This window comes from Stegastes partitus, unplaced genomic scaffold, assembly GCF_000690725.1.
Source record: "Stegastes partitus isolate 25-593 unplaced genomic scaffold, Stegastes_partitus-1.0.2 Scaffold62, whole genome shotgun sequence".
In the NCBI taxonomy this organism is placed as follows: Eukaryota; Metazoa; Chordata; class Actinopteri; family Pomacentridae; genus Stegastes; species Stegastes partitus.
This window is the reverse complement of record NW_007577793.1, coordinates 209,695-232,662: the sequence shown is the minus strand read 5'-3', so window position 1 is coordinate 232,662 and position 22,968 is coordinate 209,695. Positions and strand designations below refer to the sequence as shown.

The 22,968-nt window shown below is 40.7% G+C and overlaps 1 protein-coding gene across 1 annotated transcript; it reads left to right on the top strand.

The window, feature by feature from the left end:
- The first annotated feature begins 266 nt into the window (after positions 1 to 266).
- On the top strand, positions 267 to 22,266 carry sacs (sacsin molecular chaperone). Its single transcript, XM_008275919.1, has 9 exons — positions 267 to 345; positions 1,568 to 1,718; positions 4,453 to 4,543; positions 4,612 to 4,697; positions 5,217 to 5,328; positions 5,630 to 5,776; positions 6,260 to 7,745; positions 8,375 to 8,466; positions 10,195 to 22,266. Exons 1-9 carry the CDS (start codon positions 323 to 325, stop codon positions 21,744 to 21,746), a joined length of 13,740 nt encoding a protein of 4,579 aa, XP_008274141.1. The 5' UTR covers positions 267 to 322; the 3' UTR covers positions 21,747 to 22,266.
- Positions 22,267 to 22,968: the final 702 nt, after the last annotated feature.

Below are 22,968 nucleotides of genomic sequence, written 5' to 3'. Positions count from 1 at the left end.
GCGAGACACATGCAAGTGAGTGTCGGGTGGGATAACGCACCTAAAGAGGCTCAACAAAAACACCGGCACAGGCTGGGAGGACGCCTCACAGCCTCAGTCGCAGCAATACACTGATTTAAGGCGTCTTCCTGTGTCGAATACATCGCCAAAAATGGCTGGTACAAACTGAAAACACTGTTAAGTTGAACGGAGCAGGTGTTTTGTGGAAACTAACGGTTGTTTGGTTTTTACGACAGCCGTTTTCCGGGCGGAGTATCCCTGCGCTCGGTGGAGAAGATAGTCCAATGAACGAGTGTGTGCTGGGACACAAAGCAGCAGCGACATGGCAAACTGTCCACATCCATGGTAAGTTTATTTTGTGCTCCTTTTAATCATCTGGCATAATGAACTGGTAGCCCTTATTTAACACCTTACTATTTGGGAAGTTAAGGTTGTTACCAAATAAGCAGAAATGACAGCATTTTTCAGGCTCTCTGCTGCAGTTTCAGTCATGTATATGTCCTCCCTTGATTTGTTTTTCTGATCTAGTATAATTTTGGCTGAGAAACTCTTCAATCATCCTCTGCTGGAGCTTGCTGCCACACCCACCCAGCTCCTGTGAATGCACCAGTAGCTGAGTCCAGTGGCCTGCTGCTGAATAAGCAACAATATTTTGCTTTATAGCTGTTGGCAGGCTCGCTTATTGGTTTGGCATACATGAGAGGAACATGCATGTCCATACCTTAAGGCACAGCACATTTCTACAGTGTGGTATTCAGTGTAGCAGTCACGGAGGCAGAGATGATCAGCATCAAAGCGATGGGATACTGATGGGAAACAGCACAGCTCTCATGAAGGTTTAGGGGAATCCATGGTCATGGTTGCAACTGTTCTATGTGAAAGCATACAAGTTAATGTGATCAAAATGTATAACTTTATACAGACATAAAATGGCACTAATGGACCATTATCAGATGAAGCTGATGAGGTGGCTGTTCTCATGTTTCTCCCAAACTTAAACCTTAATCAATAACGACTGCAGGCAACACTCCTATGTCCTCTACAGTAGAGATCAAATTTGGCTCCTCCTTGCTGTTGAATTACAGTTAGTACTCCTATGTCTGGTGTAGTCTTGTTAGTATTTGCTATGCTTTATTTCTTTTGCCTCAAATTTGGTTAAGCTGCGGCTAAGAATTTCTAGAAGAGATCCAATAAAATCAACATCTACTGAGTCGTACAGTTTCGAATGGTAAAATATGCAGTATTTCAGACCTCACTCTGGGCAGTTGATAAAGACAAGGGGACTTATTGTATTTTCTAATTCTTCCAAGTATCTCTAGTCCATAGAGCCTAAGGTTGTGCATTTGTGTCTGACAGTGTTGCAGCTGTTGCTGACTAAATTTGTGGATGTTTTTTCAGTTGGATGTTAAAGAAATTAATAATGCTTTAAAGGGTTCATTTAGCTCCACACCAGTTTTATATACAAGATGTTGAACATATTCTTAATTATTATCATGCCAAATGTTGGGAATTTGCATTTGTTTGGTGTCTAACTTTAAACACATTTTTTTGTCTGTGTTTTTTTTAGGTTGCCATGGGTGACAGTTCGTCATGAGTGCATTGGCCTCAGGTCCTATCAGGTCTCTCCCTTCACATCTGTTCAAGATGTCAAACAGTTGCTCTACGAGGAAACAAACCTCCCAGTCAAAGAACAACGACTGACTCACAATGGGAGAATGGTGAGTGTTGCTTGTCATTTGTGCAGTGTGCACAAGGGTTACACCAATGATCACGACTGAAGGTTCTTTGTATGTGATTGCCCCTTATTGAACAATATTTGAGCAATATCCAGGACACAAGTTTATGATTGTGTCTATTCCTGCCAAATTCTTTGTATTCTTCTTTGTAAATGAACATTTTTTTCTGCCTGATGTTCTGAGGCTCTGTCACATTCTGCTAATAACACTACACAAAGACAAGAGGAGCTGAGGTTTCTCTCTCTAAAGGGTCTTGTTTTAATGACCCCGTGTTATAACTGGAGGTTAATGCTGTGACCTCATCTAAACTGGTAACACTACCCTTGTTGTGTTGTGAGTCTTCCTTGAGGTGTAATTTGTTATTTCTGTTGGCAATCAATGGAATGATTTTAGTGGTATTGATCTTATGACGGATGTAAGCAAAGTTCATTGTCTATCTATCTATCTATCTATCTATCTATCTATCTATCTATCTATCTATCTATCTATCTATCTATCTATCTATCTATCTGTCTATCTTGTGGACTTGCATAGCATCCTTACAGAGTAATGCAACGTAATCCTGAACTCAGTATGAGTCAGATAATTTGACAGCAGTGGTACTGCTGGGAAACATGACTAGGCATCTCTTTATCATAGTGTATTAAACACTGCAATAGTTTACTTACTTACTGTATTCTTAGCATATGAAAAAAGGATAACTGCTGTATTACACAAATGATTTAAATAATTTCCAGTGTTAGAAATATGTCACTGGGGAGCCGCGGTAGCTCACCTGGTTGAGCTGGCGTCCCATGTACAGGGGCTAAAATGCCCCATCTCTCTTCACTGTACTATCTAGTAAAGGCACGAAAGGTTAAAAAAAAAAAAAAATTAAAAAAAAAGAAAGAAAGCAATATGTCACTGTCTCTACTGAAATGTTAGTTTTACACATACATAGACAAACTGTAGATGTATATATATGTATGTATGTATGTATGTATGTATGTATGTCGTTATAGTAATTAAGACCTTGTGATTTGAAATTATCTTCACTGCTATAAAAATCTTATTTTCAAACAAACAGATATGTTAACTTTGTTAAATTGATCAATTAGTCAGTTTTTGGCAGATAATTTCACAGTTTGAGTCTTGTGTGATAGTTTGATAGTTCACTCAGCCTAAAATGACTGCACTTGACCCCGTGCCTTGGGGCTCAGCTGATGGAAAGCACCAGGTGGTGGTCAGTGCCTGACAGCCCCCCCGATCTCATACGCAGGAATTAGCTGCAAGCCCCACCCACAAACTGATAGCACATACACTACAAGGTCAGTTTTATATAAAAGAACATCTAAAGCTCTGCTTACACATTGTATTATTTGCAGTGTTTCTAAGAAAAAAATATGTAAACAGTTTTCACTGTGCTCTCCAGATATAAGTCTGTGTATCAAGTTGCATTGCTGCTCTGCCTGATGCAATTAAAAATGTGCAGCAGTCTGATGGAGGAGGTCCTGTGCCAGACACTGTACTTAGCTGAGGAGTGGTATGCTTTTCAGGAGAATCTGAAAGGCAAGCGTAGCTTGGTCTTTGTGAGTTTTAAAAGCATTCTTCACTGCAAATGCCTGTCTATGAGTGCTCTCAGATTTAATAAAACATTCAGTCCAGTAGCCAGTAACAGTGAAAAACACTACTATACTAGTACATGTTCACTGGAAATGCTTTACCTAAGGATGCTCTATTTACAATCTATTTGCAGTGTGTAAATGCTATTTTATACTACATTTATAAAAACTTACTGCTTACAATCATTACTGGTGTGCCATAAACCACTCATTAAATGTTTATGTACTGTTTATAATAATGAGACTTGAACAAAAAAGTTATATCCAAGGCAGTTTGTTCTCTAGATGAGTGTTAATTGCACAAGACACAAATGTCATGTATGTGTAAATTACAACCTTTTAAGTATTTCCTATTTGTTTTGTCAAAAAGTTATTTAATAAAACCCCAATGCCTCACAGCCTTTGATGTGATAAGCTCTATCAAATTTTAATATGACATACATTTTTTCATCCTAAATTGTATAATTATTATTGACGGTGCAGTGACCATGATGAGGATGATGACTGAGGGTTTTTCATATGCACGGCTCAGTTTGCCAGACAGCATGTTGATGTGCAAAGACTGCTGAGTGCAGTAGGCTACAGTGTCACCTTGAAAAGCCCCAAATGGCAGCAGAGTCAGGCATGGTGCCGACTCTGGCTGCCTGCTGCATTGATTCTGAAACATCCACCAGGAAAAGATTGTCTGTCATTAAATGTGCAATAATCCACCAGGAATGATTTAACAGCATCTATGATGAGAGAATGATGATGCAGGAACGTTGATGTAAAGACAACTATAAGTCTGTTGATAGTTCTTATAAAAAAATAACAGTTATAGTTGGCTTTCAAACTGTTTCATGCATGCAATGAGTAATAAAACTGTTTACAGTCAATATTATTTTTAATCTTTTACAATAGTCATACAGTTAAATGATCTCATTGTCTTCAAAGCAATTATATTTTGTGTAATTAAAGAACTTTGTACTAAATTTAGTGTTGTTGTTCATGTTCTTATTTGAAAAGATTTCTACATGTAATAAGCCAGTACATACACACCAGATATTTTCTTTTCAGTAAAATGCTTATATGCTGTATATTAAATTATGCTATTTATTTACATCCATTTTCAATAGCTGGATGACAGCGTGCAGTTCGGCAGCTTGGTGCCCGCAGGAAGCCCAGAAGTATCTGTCACTCTGGAGGGAAGGGGCCTCAAAGGAGGAGGTAAGAATAAAACAACAACATCTCTGCAATAATTAGTTAGTGTAATTTACCCAGTGTGTCTTTTACAGGGAGGTTCGGACAGACGACACCTCCACTGGTGGAATTTTTAAAAGATATTCTGAGGCGGTACCCTGAAGGAGGACAGATTCTGAAAGTAAGTGCCATGCTACAGTTTAAGTTCGTTTTTATTGACTGGAATACATGTTATTTTTTCTTCTTTTTTTTAAACACCAGAGAAATAACTGAAGTCTGCATTCTTGCATTTCCCATGAAACGAGGTCACTCAGCCTTTTACATGTTAGTGAGGGTGTATTTTCTAAATACACCATAATTAACAGGCTTCTATGGTAGAGATTTTCTCCCAGGGAAGGATGTGTGCCGGCAGCACAGATACAGTATTGTAGGATTTGGAATGAGAAAATATGTCAAGCTTGCACAAAAACAAAGGGCATAGTTTTTGGCTGGCGTCAGCTATATTAATGTATACTATATAGTGGCACTATTGCCAGGGTAAAAGGTCTCAAATGGGGCTGTCCACTCTAATAAAGTCCTTAATTCACTGCAAGGCTTTTTGGATAAAAGCATCCACCAAATATATTGATGTCATTGTGTACTTTCACTGTAAAGGTTCTGCCTTTGTAAAGTATAACATTTGCTCTATGTCATTTTGAAGGAGTTGATTCAGAACGCAGAGGATGCTGGAGCCAAAGAAGTCAAGTTCATGTATGATGAGACGGAGTATGGAGTGGAGTCACTGTGGTCACCTGACATGGCTCAGCATCAAGGTTAGCAGTTAGTAACTAATTAAGTACTGTAGGATGGCCCAGTGATCAGTGACCGCCCTTTAATCAGAGGGCATTAGTTCAAGCTCTCATGTTGGCAAGAATCTGTCCTACTTAAGTTTTGTTTAGCAGCTGTTCTGTAGCTGATCTTTTGCTCTAAACTCCCTGTGACAGGTAAAGGTATAAGCCAGTGACAGCAACACAGGGATTATTAAAACAATACAATGTTTCCTTTACCCATTTGTTTTAAATTTATTGTATATGCATTTTGGGATTTTCTTAACTTGTTTGTTCTGACCTGCAGGAACAGCATTGTATGTCTATAATGATGCTGTGTTCACTGGGGAAGACTGGAATGGGATTCAAGAGATTGCAAGGAGCAGAAAGCGAGAAGATCCATTGAAAGTTGGACGATTTGGTATTGGCTTCAATTCTGTGTACCATATAACAGGTGAGAATTGTCTTGAAATTCTAACCTAAAGCATTTACTTATGACATATTTTCTTATGTGAAATCAGTCTTTAGAAACTATGAGTACACACTGTAATGACTGGATAAATTTCATAAAGGTTATTTGCATGACATCCCATTACAGATAATAACCTTAAAATTTTTACTGAGAAAAATTTTAAACAATAAATTGAAGCTGTAAATCAGAGTAGAGTCAGATCACAGAAAGTTACCTCCAGATTTGCTCTAGAAAGCCTTCTAGACAATTTGTTGTTTAAGGGTCCAAGCAATGCAACACCCGTCATTAAGTCATGACAACTTGTGAGCTACTTCCCTGCAAATAATGTCAATATTTTCATGTTTTTGTATGGTTTTACAATAATGTTAAATGAAAGCATCATGTATACATCTCTCTCTATAGAGGTGTAAGTGTAATATGGTTGTTTTTGCATCCATAATATTGATGTTTACGTTCATGTTTCAGATGTTCCCAGTATATTCAGTGGAGACCAGATTGCCATGCTGGACCCTCATCAGACCCTGTTTGGAGTGAATGAGTCTGGGCAGTGTTGGAACTTGAAGACAGACATGAAGGAGATCACAGAACTGGCTGATCAGTTTGCTCCCTACTTTGGGATGTTTGGAAGTTCTGAGAAAACCATGAAGGACGGCAGCTTTCCTGGAACTCTGTTCCGCTTCCCACTTCGCATGAAACCCTCCCAGCTCAGTGGCAACATTTACAACAAGGAAAAAGTTTTGGAGCTCTTTGAGTCTTTCAAAGCTGATGCAGACACAGTGCTCCTCTTCCTTAAAAGTGTTCAGAAGATCTCCCTGCATGTACGTGAGTCTGATGGTACAGAACGCATGTTGTTTCAGGTTACAGCAACAGAGAATACCGATGACAAGCTAGAAAGACCAAACGCACTGAAGACACTGGGTCAGGCTATAGACAGCTACAGCAACGGAGTTCTCAGCTCTACTATCACATGTGTCACTTACCAGGTCAACATAGAGACTCAGGATGAAACAGCTAAAGAGACTCAAAGGATGACATGGCTGGTATGTAATGGAGTTGGGGGGAGAGGGATGTGTACCGAGTTGGACTCTCTGGCAGATGATTTGAAGTTCATGCCAACCATTGGCATTGCCCTGCCTCTTACTCCAATCAACAAAGAGGACAAAGGTGCCACATCTGGTTTCTCAGGAAGAGCTTTTTGTTTCCTGCCTCTTCCGCCAGGGGAAGAGAGTGAGACAGGGCTTCCAGTTCATGTCAGTGGCTTCTTCGGCCTCACAGACAACCGTAGGAGTATCAAATGGCGGGAAGTGGACCAGTGGAGAGATCCAGCTGCCTTGTGGAATGAGCTGCTTATAATCACTGTCATCCCTAGGGCATATTTTACCCTCATAATTGAGGCTATCAAAAGGGTACAGACAAAAAAGGACCAAGATTTTCCATTGTCCCCTACAGGGACCTACAGGGCTTGGCCAGACCCTAAGCAGGTCAAGTCCCGCTGGAAACCCATTCTGCAGCCGCTGTTTAATGAATTGCTGCAAGAGCAAGTCATCTATTCCCTCAGTGAAAGCTGGATCAGGGTGGACCAGGCTGTGTTCTCAGAGCTTGACATAGATGAGGAAATTTCAGAGACTGTGATCAACTACCTCCAAAGCTCAGGAATGCATGTGGCAAAGGTGCCTGCTGCTGTGGACTTTGTCTTGGCTGCCTACATGACAGAGTCGTCTGAAGTGAAGAAGGTGACACCTACTTTGTTGCGGCAGGTGATAAGGAAGAACAAACACAAAGGTCCCTCACAGGAGAAGCTGCTGCTACTGGAGTTTGCACTTAGTGATGCCAATTTCAGTGACCTTATCGGACTTGAGCTCCTGCCACTGCAAGATGAGACATTTGCAACATTTTCATCTTCTGTCAGTGACAAGGATGCCATCTACATTGCATCTGAAGAGTACCCCAGGTAGAGATAAAGTGAAATTGTTTATTTCCAGTGCATTGAACTACAGTTTCAGCCAACCAACTGGTCTAAATTTTTATTTCAGTTTTCACCTTAATGTTTATTTAAAGTTTATATATAACAATACAATATGAACTTTTTAAAACATTTTTTTACCTAAAATAACCTGTACTGCTTTTTTCATGGACAATTATTGGTGGCACAGTTTTGTATGCCAGCGGCAGACATATAAATATAGAAAGTGTGGTTCATTGTCTGTGAAGTTACTTACATTGCTGCCATTTGCACACGCCAGCTTTGATGTAACAAACTTAAGTTTTCAAAAGCAAATTTAAACTTGTTAAGAAGTAATAAAGGAAGGTTACCATTGATTGCCTCATTAGTTTGTGACTTTCCAGTGTCCTTTGAAAAATAAAACAATAGATGCATATTGAATGATAGGTACATTGTTAAATTTGCTGTCCTTTTGCCTTCAGTATTTTTTCGTTCAAGTATTCCGAGGAATATGTTTTACACAAAGTTCATTAGGATAGTTTCATGTTTGTTTATGGTAGTTAAAATGTGTTTATTAAATTAAGTTAAATGTAAATTGTAAAAATTCTCACCTGTTTTCTTTTTTGCTTTATCCTAAGGTCTCTCTATCCAGGACTAGAGCATCGGTTCATACTGGAGAGTATCAAGCCTTCAGTGATGGACAGTTTGAAGAAAGCAACCAAAAGCAGAGGTAATGTAACATACTGATCCTAACAGTGACCAGTAGATTCTGATATACAATAATCGGACCAATTAATTTGTAATCCTAACAATAGGAACTCATTCTGTGATTAAATTCAAATATTTTTAGACATGTTAAAGCACTATGCAAACTATGAGTTACTGTATTATGTGTGATTATGATTTAGAGTATTACATGTAAGAGCTGTACAGAGCTGTATTTCAGAGTAAGACGGAAAAAGCCTTGCAGTCTTACGATAACTACGTGGGTTATGTGGGTTCAGCCATGTTGTAGTAACACTGGGTCATCTTTCGCTCCAGCAGTGCCAGCAGGGCATTAAATCTGGTACACTGCCGAAAGATAATTTAGGAGAGAGAGACAGAAAGGGAAAGAGAGAATGAGCATGCTGATTCATGGATGAGTTGTTTTCGTGGCACACATTCCACTTGATCCACACGATCAGATCCTGAATGCACCAACTGTCAAGCTCAACCATGACTGTGACAAGAGTGCTATGAGCCAGACAGAGGAAATACACTTAGTAATAGATTTGTCCCCTAAACCCCAAGTAAAAGTGTTTTCCATAACTATAACAATATGGAACCAACTTTTACTAATTCTCTACAAAATATAACTTCCCATTTATTCTGGATGATTTTTTATTTATTTATTTTTTCTCCATTTTTTGTCCTTTTTTTCATTTATTTTTGTTTTATTACATCGTGTCTTAGGACCTTGCCTTTCTGGCATCCTATTTTTATTCGAAATCTTTTCTTTTTTTTCCTACCCTTATTGGTGACAATGGAGTGCCACTTCAGAGTTACTGAGATCCACTGATATGACAAATCTAAATATTTGGTAAAGGTAGATCTTAAAAAGAATGTTGTTTTTAAAAAATAATAAGACAAGTTAAATTTTGAATTCATCCCACATCTCCTAAATTTGTCATTTGAATTACAGTGCAACAATTTCTTTGGGGGTGCTCAGGTAGGTTTCAAAGTGTGTTAAATGTTGCACCTTTTGATTATTAACCAAAACTAATGCGTGACTGTAAATATCCACCGTGGGATCTGCCGTCAGAGAACTCTCACATGTGGGAGAAACAAAACACACAACTCACAAGTTTAGATTATGTAAATTCCATCCAATAATCTTATATCCTAAAGAAAGCACATCATTCAGACTTATTTTTTAGGGGATTCATGTAATGTATCATGTTTTACTGTATGACTTGCAGTGTTTTAACAAGTCACTTTGCAAAAAATGTCTCACATTCAAGATTCTAAGCACTTAAGTATAAAATTAACAGTGTTTGTGTGTGTGCGTGCGTGCGTGCGTGTGTGTGTTAAGGTTTGTGCAGGTATGCTTGCATGGCTTACATCAGCAATATCACTGCACTGTCTTTTTGTTTTTTAACAAAACTTGTTTTAAAGTGAATCCGTTTATGCAGTGTTGTTCACTAATTTATTTTGAAATTAACTACTTGGCATAACATTTAAAACGATTGTCATTTTTCAATGAGTAAAGCAAGATTGGGTCAAAGTGCAAGAAAAGTAAAGTATTTCACCTTTACATAGATTGCAAACAGACTTGCATCACATTATATTTACTGGATTAAGCAAAATGTGCCTCATGTAATAACAAACCTCACCAAACCTGTCAGCCTAACTTTTATTGTTAAGTAATATCTAAATTAACATCTAAGGCTAATTCAAATTTTCTTTGTCATTATAATAGGAAGACCCTGCACTCAACTACAAGTGCTAAACCCTGAACGATCAGCCCGACTCATCAAGGAGATCCTATCAACAGCCTGGCCAACTAGAGACTTTAGTGTCCAGTGGGAACCTGGAAACAGAGAGCTGAAGCATCCTACAGTTTCCTGGCTAAAGATGATTTGGAAGCATCTCTATATAAATTTTGCTGATGACCTAAATACCTTTGAAGACATGCCTTTGATCCCACTTGTGCCACTTGAGGAAAACATGGACGTAGTTCAGCTTCTACGTCTCAAAACTCCATCCCCCATAATTCTTGTGGATGAGGAAGAGGCTCCGCTTTCTGAAAACCTTCTTCACATCATGGAGAAGCTTGGAGGAGTAGTGATAAAAAAGCTGGATTCATGTTTGCAACACCCTCTGCTAAAAAATTACATTCACCCATCCTCTCCTGGTCTGCTCCTGCAAATTATGGATAGACTGCCAATGCAACGGCTATCTAGCCAAGTCTCTTCTTTCTCAGTCAAAGAGAAGGTTGCACTCAGAAACTTTCTTGCAGGCTTGTCTGACATTACAGAGAAAGAAAAGCATACCCTGCTTGAACTTTCCATCTTTGAGAAAGTGGGGACCTTCTCTGAGGGTACACCAGGATTTACATCACTGAGAGGAGCCAGAGCTTTACATCATAGAGCCAAGTACCCGCCAGATGTGAAATTATCTGAAAATCTTGTGATTTGCTCTGACGAGGAATCCATCCGCCTCATCAAGATGCTAAATGTTCAACAAGTGAAAACAACAGAATGTTTAAAGATGATTATTCAGGATATTGAGCGGGGTTTCTACACAACAGGTGAGACAACCCAAATCATGCTCTGGGCTCTTAAACATTTGGCATTTCTGAAGAATGAAAACGCATCTGTGATTGGATGGCTTTCTGCGCTTAAGTTCATTCAGTTACCTTGTGGAAAGTCAGTAAAAGCCTCAGATCTTTTTGATCCTGAGCTAGAGATTCTGCAGCATTTGTTCTACATGGAAGAGAAAACCAGGTTTCCCAGTAGTACATTCACATCATCTCCTGATATTCTTCATTCACTCAGACAACTTGGACTAAGAAATGAAGTACAGCTCAGCGAGAAAGATATACTTCAAGTGGCAAAGAAGATAGAGCAGTTACAAAGAAGTGAGGAACCTGAGTGGGACTCTATTATCAAAAAGGCAAAAACAGTCCTGCAAATTCTTAACAAACAGACAAAGCTTGTAAAATCAGCTGATGCTCAGACATCATTGCTTAAACTGAAATGGGTACCTGTCTGTAAGGAAAGACCTCTAACTTACCCTAAATCCCTTGCTTGGGTTGGAGATACACTCAATATCTGCTGTTTGTCTGAGATGTGTGAAATATCTCATGCAGTTCTTGTGGGATCTTCAGTGGCAGTGGTTGAACACATGTCTGCAGGTATGAAAAAGGCACTGAAACTAACTGTTGAACCACAGGTGGATCAAGTGTTACAACACTTGAAAGCAGTGAACGACTGGCATAAATCTCAAGCATTCACCACAGAGGATTGGTATCAGTTCCAGCAGATCTTGTTTGAGATTTACGGCTTCATGCAGGCTCATCTTGAGGATGCAAGAGAAGCAATGAAATCACTGCCTTTTGATTGGGTGTGGACAGGAAAGACATTCTCATCACCTGGCCACACGGTCCTCAAACCTCTCCCTGATCTAGACTTGCAGCCTTACCTGTACTCTTTACCGAAGACAATTAGAAAGTTTCACAAACTTTTCAAGTTTTGTGGTTCAGTTGAAGAGGTTGTCCCAAGCCATGTGTTTGAAGTCATCGCCACCATTCGACAAAGATGTGAAGGAGAAATCACCAAGGAAGAAAGCAAGCATGATATTCTACTTTTGATCAACATCCTGAGATGGCTGTACAACAATCAGATACCTGTGGACACTAACATGCACGTGCCGATTCTTTGTTACAAAGACCTGAGCAAATTAGCAATGAAACCTATTCACGAATGTACCTACTGTGACATCAAGGTTGATGATTTGAATGATTTACTTGAAGATGCTTCAGAGCCAATTATATTGGTCCATGATGACATCCCCATGAAAACTGCAGAGTGGCTGAAGGTACCGTGTTTGAGTACAAGGTTGATAAACCCAGAGAATCTTGGCTTTGAACAATCAGGTCAACAAGAACCTCTAACAGTGAGAATAAAGAATATCTTGGAGGAATATCCATCTGTCGCAGACATTTTTAAAGAGCTTCTCCAGAATGCTGATGATGCAAGTGCAACAGAGTGCAGTTTCCTCATTGACATGAGAAAAAACACAGACATTCGGGAGAATCTACTTGATCCTGGCATGATTGTTTGCCATGGGCCTTCCTTGTGGTCTTTCAACAACGCTGTATTCTCAGACACAGATTTTCTCAATATCACAAGGTTAGGTGGATCAGTGAAGAGATGTGAAGCAGACAAAGTCGGCAAATTTGGATTGGGTTTCAACTCTGTTTATCACATTACTGATATCCCCATCATAATGAGCAGAGAGTTTATGATCATGTTTGATCCAAACATCAATCACATCAGCAAGCACATCAGAGACAGGTCCAATCCAGGGATCAAAATCAATTGGAGCAAACAACAGAAGAGGTTGAGAAAATTCCCCAATCAGTTCAAACCTTTCATCAATGTTTTCAACTGCCAACTGCCTTTAGCTCAGGACTCGCCATACAAATACAGCGGTACACTGTTCAGACTCCCATTCAGAACAGAGCAGGAAGCATCAGCAAGCGAAATCAGTAGTCTTTACTACAACACAACGGACATCTATTCTCTCGTTGATGAGTTCAGCATATGTGGCCATCGGTTCATTCTGTTCACGCAGCATGTTGGAAGCATGGTTCTGAAATACCTGAAATTTGAGGAACCAAATCCAGCGGCAGCACAAGATGTTGTCGCAATCAACAAAAGTGTGTGGTCATCCAAAGCCTCGTATGGACCACTGAGTATCCTTAAATCTGCAGCAAAGGTTATGAAGAAAGCAGCAAGCACCAGCAGGGTACCTGCTGATGTTCCCAAGTCTGGCTGCATTATACGCGTCATGGTAGAGGAATTTCATAATGTGTTCAAACGCATCGTTGATCTCCACTCCCCACTGTTCCGAGGTTCAGAGGAAGATCCTAACCAGTACTTTGAGATGGCTGCTAAAGGAGTTCAGACGAGAAGACTCACAGATGAAATGCCCCAGAAGGCAGTCGAGATCACCAACTGGCTCATTTGCTCATGCATGGACGCAAATGAGGCACTTAAGTTTTCCCTCAGTGACAGTGGAAAAAGACTCGGACTAGTGCCTTGTGGAGGGGTGGCTGTCCTTCTCTCAGAGGAAGAGAATCGGAAATGGACAGTAAAGACAAATGCCACACCAATTGGAGAGGTGTTTTGCTACTTACCTCTCAGAATCAAAACAGGCCTTCCAGTTCACATTAATGGCTGCTTTGCTGTGACCTCCAACCGCAAAGAGATCTGGAAGACTGACACCAAAGGGCAGTGGAATTCTGTATTCATGAGACATGTCATTGTCCAGGCCTATTTAGCAGCACTAACAATGCTACGTTCAATGGCTGAAAGTGGAGAACTACTTGAGTACAGCTACTATGCAGCATGGCCAGATCCAGGTCAGGTACATGATGACTTTACACTGATCAGCCAGGGTGTCTACCAAGAAATAGCCAAAGGAGGTGACAGTGAGCAGGCAAAGGTTTTCTCAGATGGCAAATCCTGGGTGTCAATCAAGTACGTCAGATTTCTTGATGATGCCTTGCTCTGTAGGCCAGACATTGGTCCTGCTGCTTTCAAGATATTTTTGAAATATCTCAAGAAGAGTGGCTCACAAAACCTCTGTGCTGTTGAGCTGCCTGACTGGGTGAAGGAGGGATTTGATGATGCTGGATGTAAAGGAAAGTTGATGGAGAACACCCTGACAGAGAAGCAGTTCTTTACAGATGTCTTTTTCCCTCACATCCAGGAAATCGACAAAGAGCTTCGAGATCCCCTGATGCAATATGTCTTGAATGAGAAACTAGAGGATTTTGCATCAATCCTCAGGGTTACTCCTTGTATCCCATGTTCTGGCCCCAATAAGGAACTGGTTTTACCGTCAAAACTCATTCACCCAGAAGGAAGAGTTGCTAAACTCTACAACACTGATGATGGAAGATTTCCTGAAGGGACTTCTAAAGACTATGTAAACCCTGTGTGTCTAGTGAAGCTAGTGCAGTTAGGCATGGTGAAAGATGATTTGTCATGGGAGGACCTGACTGAGCGTGCTCTTTCTGTTATTGATCTCAATGAAAATGATCATACAGCTGCATGCTTTCGTAGCAGCATTCTACTCAGTCTCATTGATGAGAAACTGAAGATGAGGGATCCAGGAACAGCTGAGCACTTAGAGAAGCTCCAGGACATCAAGTTTCTTCCATTCCTAACAAGGCCTGCAGGCTTCTCTCTACCGTGGCATGGAAATGACTTTTCCCCAACGACAATGTTCTCGGCTAGAGAGCTCTTCACAACTGAACATCAGGACACAGTGTGTCTGATGAAGCCAATCCTAAATGAGAATTCCCCATCCTTCAAAGGTTGTGGTGCAATGTCATTGGCTGTAAAAGACTGCCTTGGTCTTATCAGGAAGCCTTCAGTTGGACTAGTAATCAGTCAACTAAAGAAACTGTCTGAGTCATTTGATGGTGTCACTCTGTATCAGGAAAACATAACAAATGCCTGCTACAAGTATCTTCATGAGGAAATGCTACAGGATGAAAATGCAAAAGGTCAAATAACTGAAGAACTGAAGGCCTTCAACTCCATCCTGGTAGAGAACACGTATGTCAGCCCCTCCAAAGTTGCATTCCATCTGAATTTTGATGCAGCACCACATCTGTATCAGCTCCCTAACAAATACAGAAACAGTTGTCGTGAGCTCTTTGAAAATGTTGGGGTACAACCCAGCTTCACAGTTGAGGATTTCTCAGCAGTTCTTGAACGTGTGAAGCAAGAATGTGGCCGAAAAGCGCTCATCGAGGAAAACTTCCAGTTGTGTCGCAGAATTATTAGTGAAGGAATATGGGGCTTAATACGAGACAAAAACCAAGAATACTGCCAAACAAATTATGGTGGGATTCTGTTACCTGACTCCAACCTCATGCTGCAGCCATCAAAATCACTATGCTACAATGACTGCCCTTGGATCAAAGTTAGAGACTCTGCTGTGAAATACTGTCACGGAGATATTCCAAGAGAGGTTGCTGTGAAATTAGGAGCAGTTCCAAAGCGTCACAAAGCACTGGAGAGATACGCCTCAAATGTCTGCTTCTCAACTCTTGGGAGTGAGTTTGGACAAAAAGAAAAACTCACAAGCAGAATTAAAAGCATTCTCAATGCTTATCCATCAGAAAAAGAAATGTTAAAAGAGCTGCTTCAAAATGCAGATGATGCCAAAGCCACAGAAATTTACTTTGTTTTTGATCCAAGGACACACCCCACAGACAGAATATTTGATGATAAATGGATTCCGATGCAAGGCCCGTCACTCTGTGTATATAACAATCAGCCATTCACAGAGGATGACATCAGAGGCATACAGAACCTCGGAAGAGGAACAAAAGAGGCCAATCCAGGCAAAACTGGTCAATATGGCATCGGATTCAACTCTGTCTATCACATAACTGACTGTCCGTCCTTCATCTCAAACAACGACATTCTTTGCATCTTTGATCCGCATGCACAATATGCACCTGGTGCTACATCTGTGAGTCCTGGAAGAATGTTCAGAGACTTGGACTCTGACTTCAGATCTCAGTTTTCTGATGTTCTCAATCTTTACTTGGGAGCTCATTTTAAGTTAGAACGCAGCACAATGTTTAGATTCCCTATCCGCTCAACGACGATGGCAAAGACATCAGAGATCAGTTCTGTCCCTGCATCTGACAGAATGGTGCAAAATCTTCTGGATAAGCTAAAAATGGATGGTGTAGAGCTTCTGATGTTTCTCAACCACATGGAGAAAATATCAATCTGTGAAATTGATAATGCATCTGGTGAACTAAAAGTGCTGTATTCTGTGACAGCCAAAATAACAGATGGTGATCGATTGAAACGCAAACAGTTTCATGCCTCCGTTATTGATAGTGTGACCAAAAAGAAGCAGCTCACTGCTATCCCAGTACAACAGATAACCTATACAATGGACATCGAGGACAGTGATGGAAATCTGACTACATGGATGATCTGCAACAGATCAGGCTTCCCTAACATTGAAAATGTCTCAAAAAGTGTGATCTCAGCTCACAAAAATGAAGACATAACTCTATTTCCACGTGGAGGGGTAGCTGCATGTGTAAGTCACAACTACAAAAAACCCCACAGAGCTTTCTGCTTTCTGCCCCTTTCACTGGAGAGTGGCTTACCTTTTCATGTTAATGGGCATTTTGCCCTAGACTCTGCAAGAAGAAACCTGTGGAGAGATGACAATGGAGTGGGTGTGCGGAGTGACTGGAATAACAATTTGATGACATCACTGATAGCCCCTGCTTGTGTAGAGCTGCTGATCCAGCTTAAACGTCGATACTTCCCAGGTCCTGACCCCACCATGACTATACTACAAGGAACACCACTTCATGTTGTTAAAGACACACTGCGGAAGTATCTGTTCTTCTTCCCAGTCAACAGACTTGATATACAGTCGGATTGGTACTGCCTGGTTAAGGCAGTATACAACTGTATTCATGCTGACCTGAAGCGTCTGCTTCCTGTTGTCAGAGCAGCACAAATGGACAACTCTGACATGCACTCTGTCATTTACATTTCATGGGTGAACACATCCACTTCAAACAAAGGCAGAGCCTTTTTTGACAATCTGTTACAAGACGAGCTTCAACACTTGAAAAACACAGAGTACAACATCACTTCAAGGAAGTCTGTGGCTGAAAATGTCTACAGACTGAAAACATTGCTTCTTGATATAGGTTTTAACCTAGTGCATAGCTGTGATGAGACTGCAAATCTCTACTTCTGTTTGGAAGATGCAGGGATTCCAGTCTGTTACGTGACACCAAGCGATGTCCGGAACTTTCTTCACACTTTCTCATCACCAGACACATCCTGCCATGTTGGAAAACTCCCTTGCCGTCTACAACAGTCAAACTTTAAGCTTGCCCATCACTTGAAGCTTCTAGTTGACTTCTGCTTCAAAGATGTGGAAGAGGATGAAGTGAAAATCGAGGGTTTGCCTCTCTTGGTAACAATGGACAATATGCTTCAGGTGTTTGATTCTAAGAGACCAAAGTTTCTGACAACACATCATGAACTAATATCGTCAAGAAAAGAAATGTTCATGAATACATTGTACATGAGGTACAGCAACATCCTGTTAAAATCAGGAGCTGCAAAGATGTTTGATATCAGCAGCTTTGGTGACCTCCTAGGGTCTGTTCTCCCAAGAGAGTATCGAACAAAGATCCCTGTAAAATGGAGAGACACCTTTGCAAGTGAATCTTGGCTGAAGAATGTGTGGAACTTCATCAGTGAGAATATCGCTGTCAAGGAGGACCAGGTCGACCTTAAACCCAGCTTCGAAACAGTGCTTGACATTCTGAAAGACTGGGCTTTGCTACCTGGAATCAAATTCATGGCAAGAGAAAAGCTAGTTGTCCCCGAGCACGATGTGCTTCTACCTCTGAGCTTGATGAACGTTGCCATTTTTCCACAAGGCCAAAATGACAAAGTCTTTCACACCCTAATGAAAGCAGGATGCATTCAGCTTGCAGTCAACAAAATCGGTTGCAAAGAGAATCAAATCATGCCATTTCTGGCTCAACACACAGCAAACATTGAAAACCCATCAAGTGTTCTGAAAGCTGTGGAGTACATGATTCAAACATCTGCATTCAAATCAGCAAACCTGACTGACAAGGACTTTGAGGCCCTACTGTTGTATTTCAACTGTAACCTTGCTAACCTCACACAACAAGATGCACAGAGCCTAAAACTCCTCCCATGTTTTAAATCAGTTAGTGGGAGATACATTAGCATTGCGAGCTATGGGGCAAACTATGTCCTTGCAAAAACCATCCCAACTGCAGACATAGACAAATGGGCTCACACAACTTCTGTTGCCTTTCTTGCCGACAGTCCGCAGCTGAAAGAGTTGTACACCTTTTTGGGCTGCATGCCAATTGATGACCTAGAAATTTACCTTCAACATCTCCTACCAAAGTTTGAGAGTCTTTCCTATGATGCCAAAGTTGAACACATTGTCTATTTGAAGGAGAGACTTTTGGCAATGGAAGAACCATGTGAGATGAAGGATCAGCTCTATGAGAAATTAGAGGGATTGTCATTCATCTATGACTACTCAAACAGACTCAGGCCAACTAAGTTCTTCTATGATGAGACAGTGAAAGTGTTTGAAGTAATGCTACCTGCAAAGTCATTCATACCAAGTGACTTTTTTAAGAAAGTAGAGCAAGTGTCAAAACCCAAGAATGGGACATTGCTGCTCACCTCATGGATTACTTTTCTGAGAAAAATTGGTCTCAAACATGAAGTGTCACAGCAACAAGTTCTTCAGTTTGCAAAAGAAGTCAGCATCAAAGCCCAAACAGAGAACTGGACAAAAGAAAAAGTCCAAATTGTTGTTGATGTTCTCTTGAACCATATTTTCAATGAGAGGACGGACCTGTTCCAGGGTGCTTTTCTCAAGGAGTTGTCAATGATACCATTTCTGTGCCCTGAAAGAGCCCCCAAAGAACTCATCAAGCTTCACTCCCAGTACCAAGAGATGAGTGGCACACTTCCTCTGATTCGTTTCAGTGGGTCTCAGGTCAATCCAAAATTCAAGCAAACAGATGTTATTCATTTGCTTTGGACATCTTGTCCAATTCTACCTGAGAAAGCTACACCTTCAAGCATAAAGGACCAGGAGGAGAGCACTGTCACTGGACAGGAACAGCTTGACCAAGTGCTAAACATGTTAGGCGTCAACTTGGATCCACCATTGGAGAAAGTTATAAGTAACTGCAAGAATATCTGCAACATATCCAATCCAGATGATGAAATGGTGAAAACCAGGAACAAAGTTTTGAGATCCACATATGAGTTCCTCAATGCAGATAAAAGAGATTTCCGTTACCAGCTCCGTGGGGTGGCTTTTGTCATGGTTGAAGATGGCTGGAAATTGCTGAAACCTGAAGAAGTGGTCATTAATTTGGACCATGAATCTGACTTTAAACCGTACTTGTACAAATTACCTCTGGAACTGGGTACTTTTCATCAACTGTTCAAACTTCTTGGCACAGAAGACGTTGTTTCAACCAAACAATATGTTGAAGTGCTGTGGCGCATTTACCGAAGTTCAGAAGGAAAACAGCTTGACCCAAATGAAATGAGAACTGTGAAAAGGGTTGTGTCAGGATTGTTCAAGTCTCTCCATAATGATCCAGTGGAAATTCGCAAAGACCTGGAGAGTCTCAGAGATTTGATATTTTATCTGCCAAGTCATGATGGCAGATTAGCAAAGTCCAGTAGCTTGGTGTTTGATGATGCCCCACACTACAAGAGCAGAATTCAAGGTAATGTTGGGGTTCAGATGCTTGTTGACATGAGCCAATGCTATCTGGGCAAGGATCATGCCTTCCACACAAAGCTGATCATGCTACTTCCACAGAAACTAAGGCCTAGACTGTTGAGTAGCATTCTTGAGGAGCAACTTGATGAGGATTCTCCAAAAATGTGCCAGTTCGGAGCTCTTTGCTCACTACAAGGTCGACTTCAGCTTTTGCTGTCATCAGAACAGTTCATCACTGGATTGATCAGAATAATGAAACATGAGAATGATAACGCATACCTTGTGAATGAAGAAAAAGCGATACGACTCTGCAAAGCACTTTGTGAAGGTCTGAAAGTGTCCTGTTTTGAGAAACTCCAGACAACTCTAAGAGTGAAAGGATGCAGTCCGATCCCACACAGTCGCAGTGAAACACTTGCCTTCCTGAAGAGATATGGGACATCAGTGATTCACCTGTACATCCAACATTCAGACAGCAAAGACATTAACTTTCTTTTGGCACTTGCTATGACCCTGAAGTCTGCTACAGACAACTTGATTTCTGACACATCCTATCTGATCGCCATGTTGGGCTGTAATGACATCTACAGAATCACAGAGAAGCTGGACAACCTTGGTGTGAAGTATGACTCCACAGAGCCATCACAACTAGAGCTGCCCCTCCCTGGAACCCCGATACCAGCTGAGATACATCACACACTCCTCATGGATCCAATGAATGTATTTTATCCAGGAGAATATGTGGGTTACCTTGTTGACTCTGAGGGCGGAGACATATATGGATCTTATCAGCCCACCTATACTTATGCCATTATTGTTCAAGAAGTAGAACGAGAGGAAGAGGAAAACACAAGTTTCCTTGGTAAATGCTTTCAGATCGACATTGGTTACAGTGAGTACAAAATAGTCAGTTCACTCGATTTGTACAAGTTTTCAAGACAAGATGAAAGCACCCATGTACGAGACACCAGTGCCCCATCCACTCCTACAAGCCCAGACAGTCGTTCCACTGGTCTCCGCATGATCCCTCCTCTTTTTGCTGGCAAAGAAAATCTCCGTCCTCCTCCTCAAAAACAATCTCCCAAAAAGATTAAACTTCATGCGTTGCCGGAGATTTTGAAAGAAGTGACCTTAGTCGTTGAACAAGCTTGGAAGCTTCCTGAGCCAGAGAGAAAAAAGATAATCCGGCGATTGTATCTTAAGTGGCATCCAGACAAAAATGCAGAAAATCTGGACATTGCCACCGAAGTCTTCAAGCATTTACAGAACGAGATCAACAGGATGGAGAAACAGTCTTTGGCTGATCAGCAAAATACTGACAGGGCTTCCAGGAGATCTTTCTCCTCATCATCAACCCGCTTCCACTCAGAGAAGTTCTCATTTCAAAGGTTTTATTCATCGTGGAACCAGGAAGCAACAAGTCACAAGTCTGAAAGGCAACAGTTCAGGGAACATTATACAAGCTATGCAGGTTCTTCACATTCTCACCGTTTCTTTGTGCCCCCAACTTTCAAGACAGTTGGAAACCCTGTGGAAGCCCGAAGGTGGCTGAGGCAAGCCAGAGCAAACTACTCTGCTGCTCGCAATGATCTTCATAAAAATGCTAATGAGTGGGTTTGTTTTAAATGCTACCTGGCCACAAAGCTTGCACTGATAGCTGCTGACTATGCAGTCAGAGGAAAGTCTGACAAAGATGTAAAACCAACTGCTCTGGCTCAAAAAGTGGAGGAGTACAACTCCCACTTAACAGGCCTTTCCAGCGACGTTCAGATCCTGGAGGGGTATGGTGTGGACAGCCTGCGAACTCGCTACCCCGATCTCCTGCCATTTCCACAGATTCCCAATGACAGATACACATCTGAGGTAGCAATGAGAGTGATGGAATGTACCGCACGGATTATCATAAAGCTTGAAACCTTTGTGCAGCAAAAAATATGATTCTGTTAGATATGAAAATGAGTATGCATAGATCCTCTGTGGACTCGAGGACACCTGCGGCTGTGTGCAATACAGATCATGTATGTATATCACTTTGAATAATACTGAAGTATCCAGCTGGCAGCTTATGGTACATATGCAGTTTCTACCTGTGATGGCCCATGCACAGTGAATACATGTATGGCTCCCATAACCTGTTAGGCTGTCTTAAAATAGATTTGCTGTATTATGTGAAAAAAAAAACATTTCTGCATATGCTGTACATACTGATGCCTCAGCAATACATTTTGTTTACCAAAGTCCTCACACTGACTATATTTGCTCTGAGTTAGATTATAAGATATGCTGCTTTTTTACTTTATCTTTTATAAAAAAAAAAAAAAAGAATATATTTTCTTGCTACAAAAAACCAGTTGAGTGTACTTAAAGGATGCGCTTATAATGAAGTAGGTAAAATGTCAAATACTGCAATTACTGTCATACTACTGTCATGCAACGTGTCCTATTTGCAAAAGCTCAGCAAGTCAAGGAAATACAATCATGTTTGTACATTTTCTTTTTGTATTTTTATGGTTGTTTTCATATAATTTCTGTAAAGTTGTACATTTTCTGTAACATAGCCAGTCACCTGTTTATGGACAGAGCACTTTTTTGAAATTCCTCATGTACTCAGCACTTGCACTTGTATAGCGCTTGTGTCACCCCAGCAGAATCCAGAATCCAACTGTGAATAGAAACACTTTATGTTACTTTATTTTTTATTGGGGATATGTTTCGCATCATTACCTATTCATATGAACCACATGTAGCTGTACTCAAACCTTGGGAGAAGGTGCTGCTTTGATAACTGAAGTTTTTGAAAGGGCAGTGATAACTTAAGTCATCCAAAAGTTTATTTTTCCCTGCTTGGGAATACCCAATAGGACATTGTGATAAACTGAAGAGCCATATATATATATAAATATGCTATCATCTGGGCACAACCCTCAACATGTTAACTTTTGTCACCATGAAACCATATTTACATTACATTTTTTTAGAATTTGAATTTGTCTGGTTTAAGGAACATAGAATAGCACCAGACTATGGTGCTTGTGTGTTTTTACTGCTTTACCAGCTTCATTTTACCTTTTGAGTTGAAGGACTGTACACACACGAACCACATATTGTAAAAGTCATTTTGAAACATAATTTAAAATGTGCTTCCTGGTATCTATTGTCT

Coding starts and splice junctions, on each gene's coding strand:
- sacs (XM_008275919.1), top strand. CDS start 323: ATGGCAAACTGTCCACATCCATG. Junction 7,746..8,374: donor GCATCTGAAGAGTACCCCAG/GTAGAGATAAAG, acceptor CTTTATCCTAAG/GTCTCTCTATCCAGGACTAG. Junction 8,467..10,194: donor GAAAGCAACCAAAAGCAGAG/GTAATGTAACAT, acceptor TCATTATAATAG/GAAGACCCTGCACTCAACTA.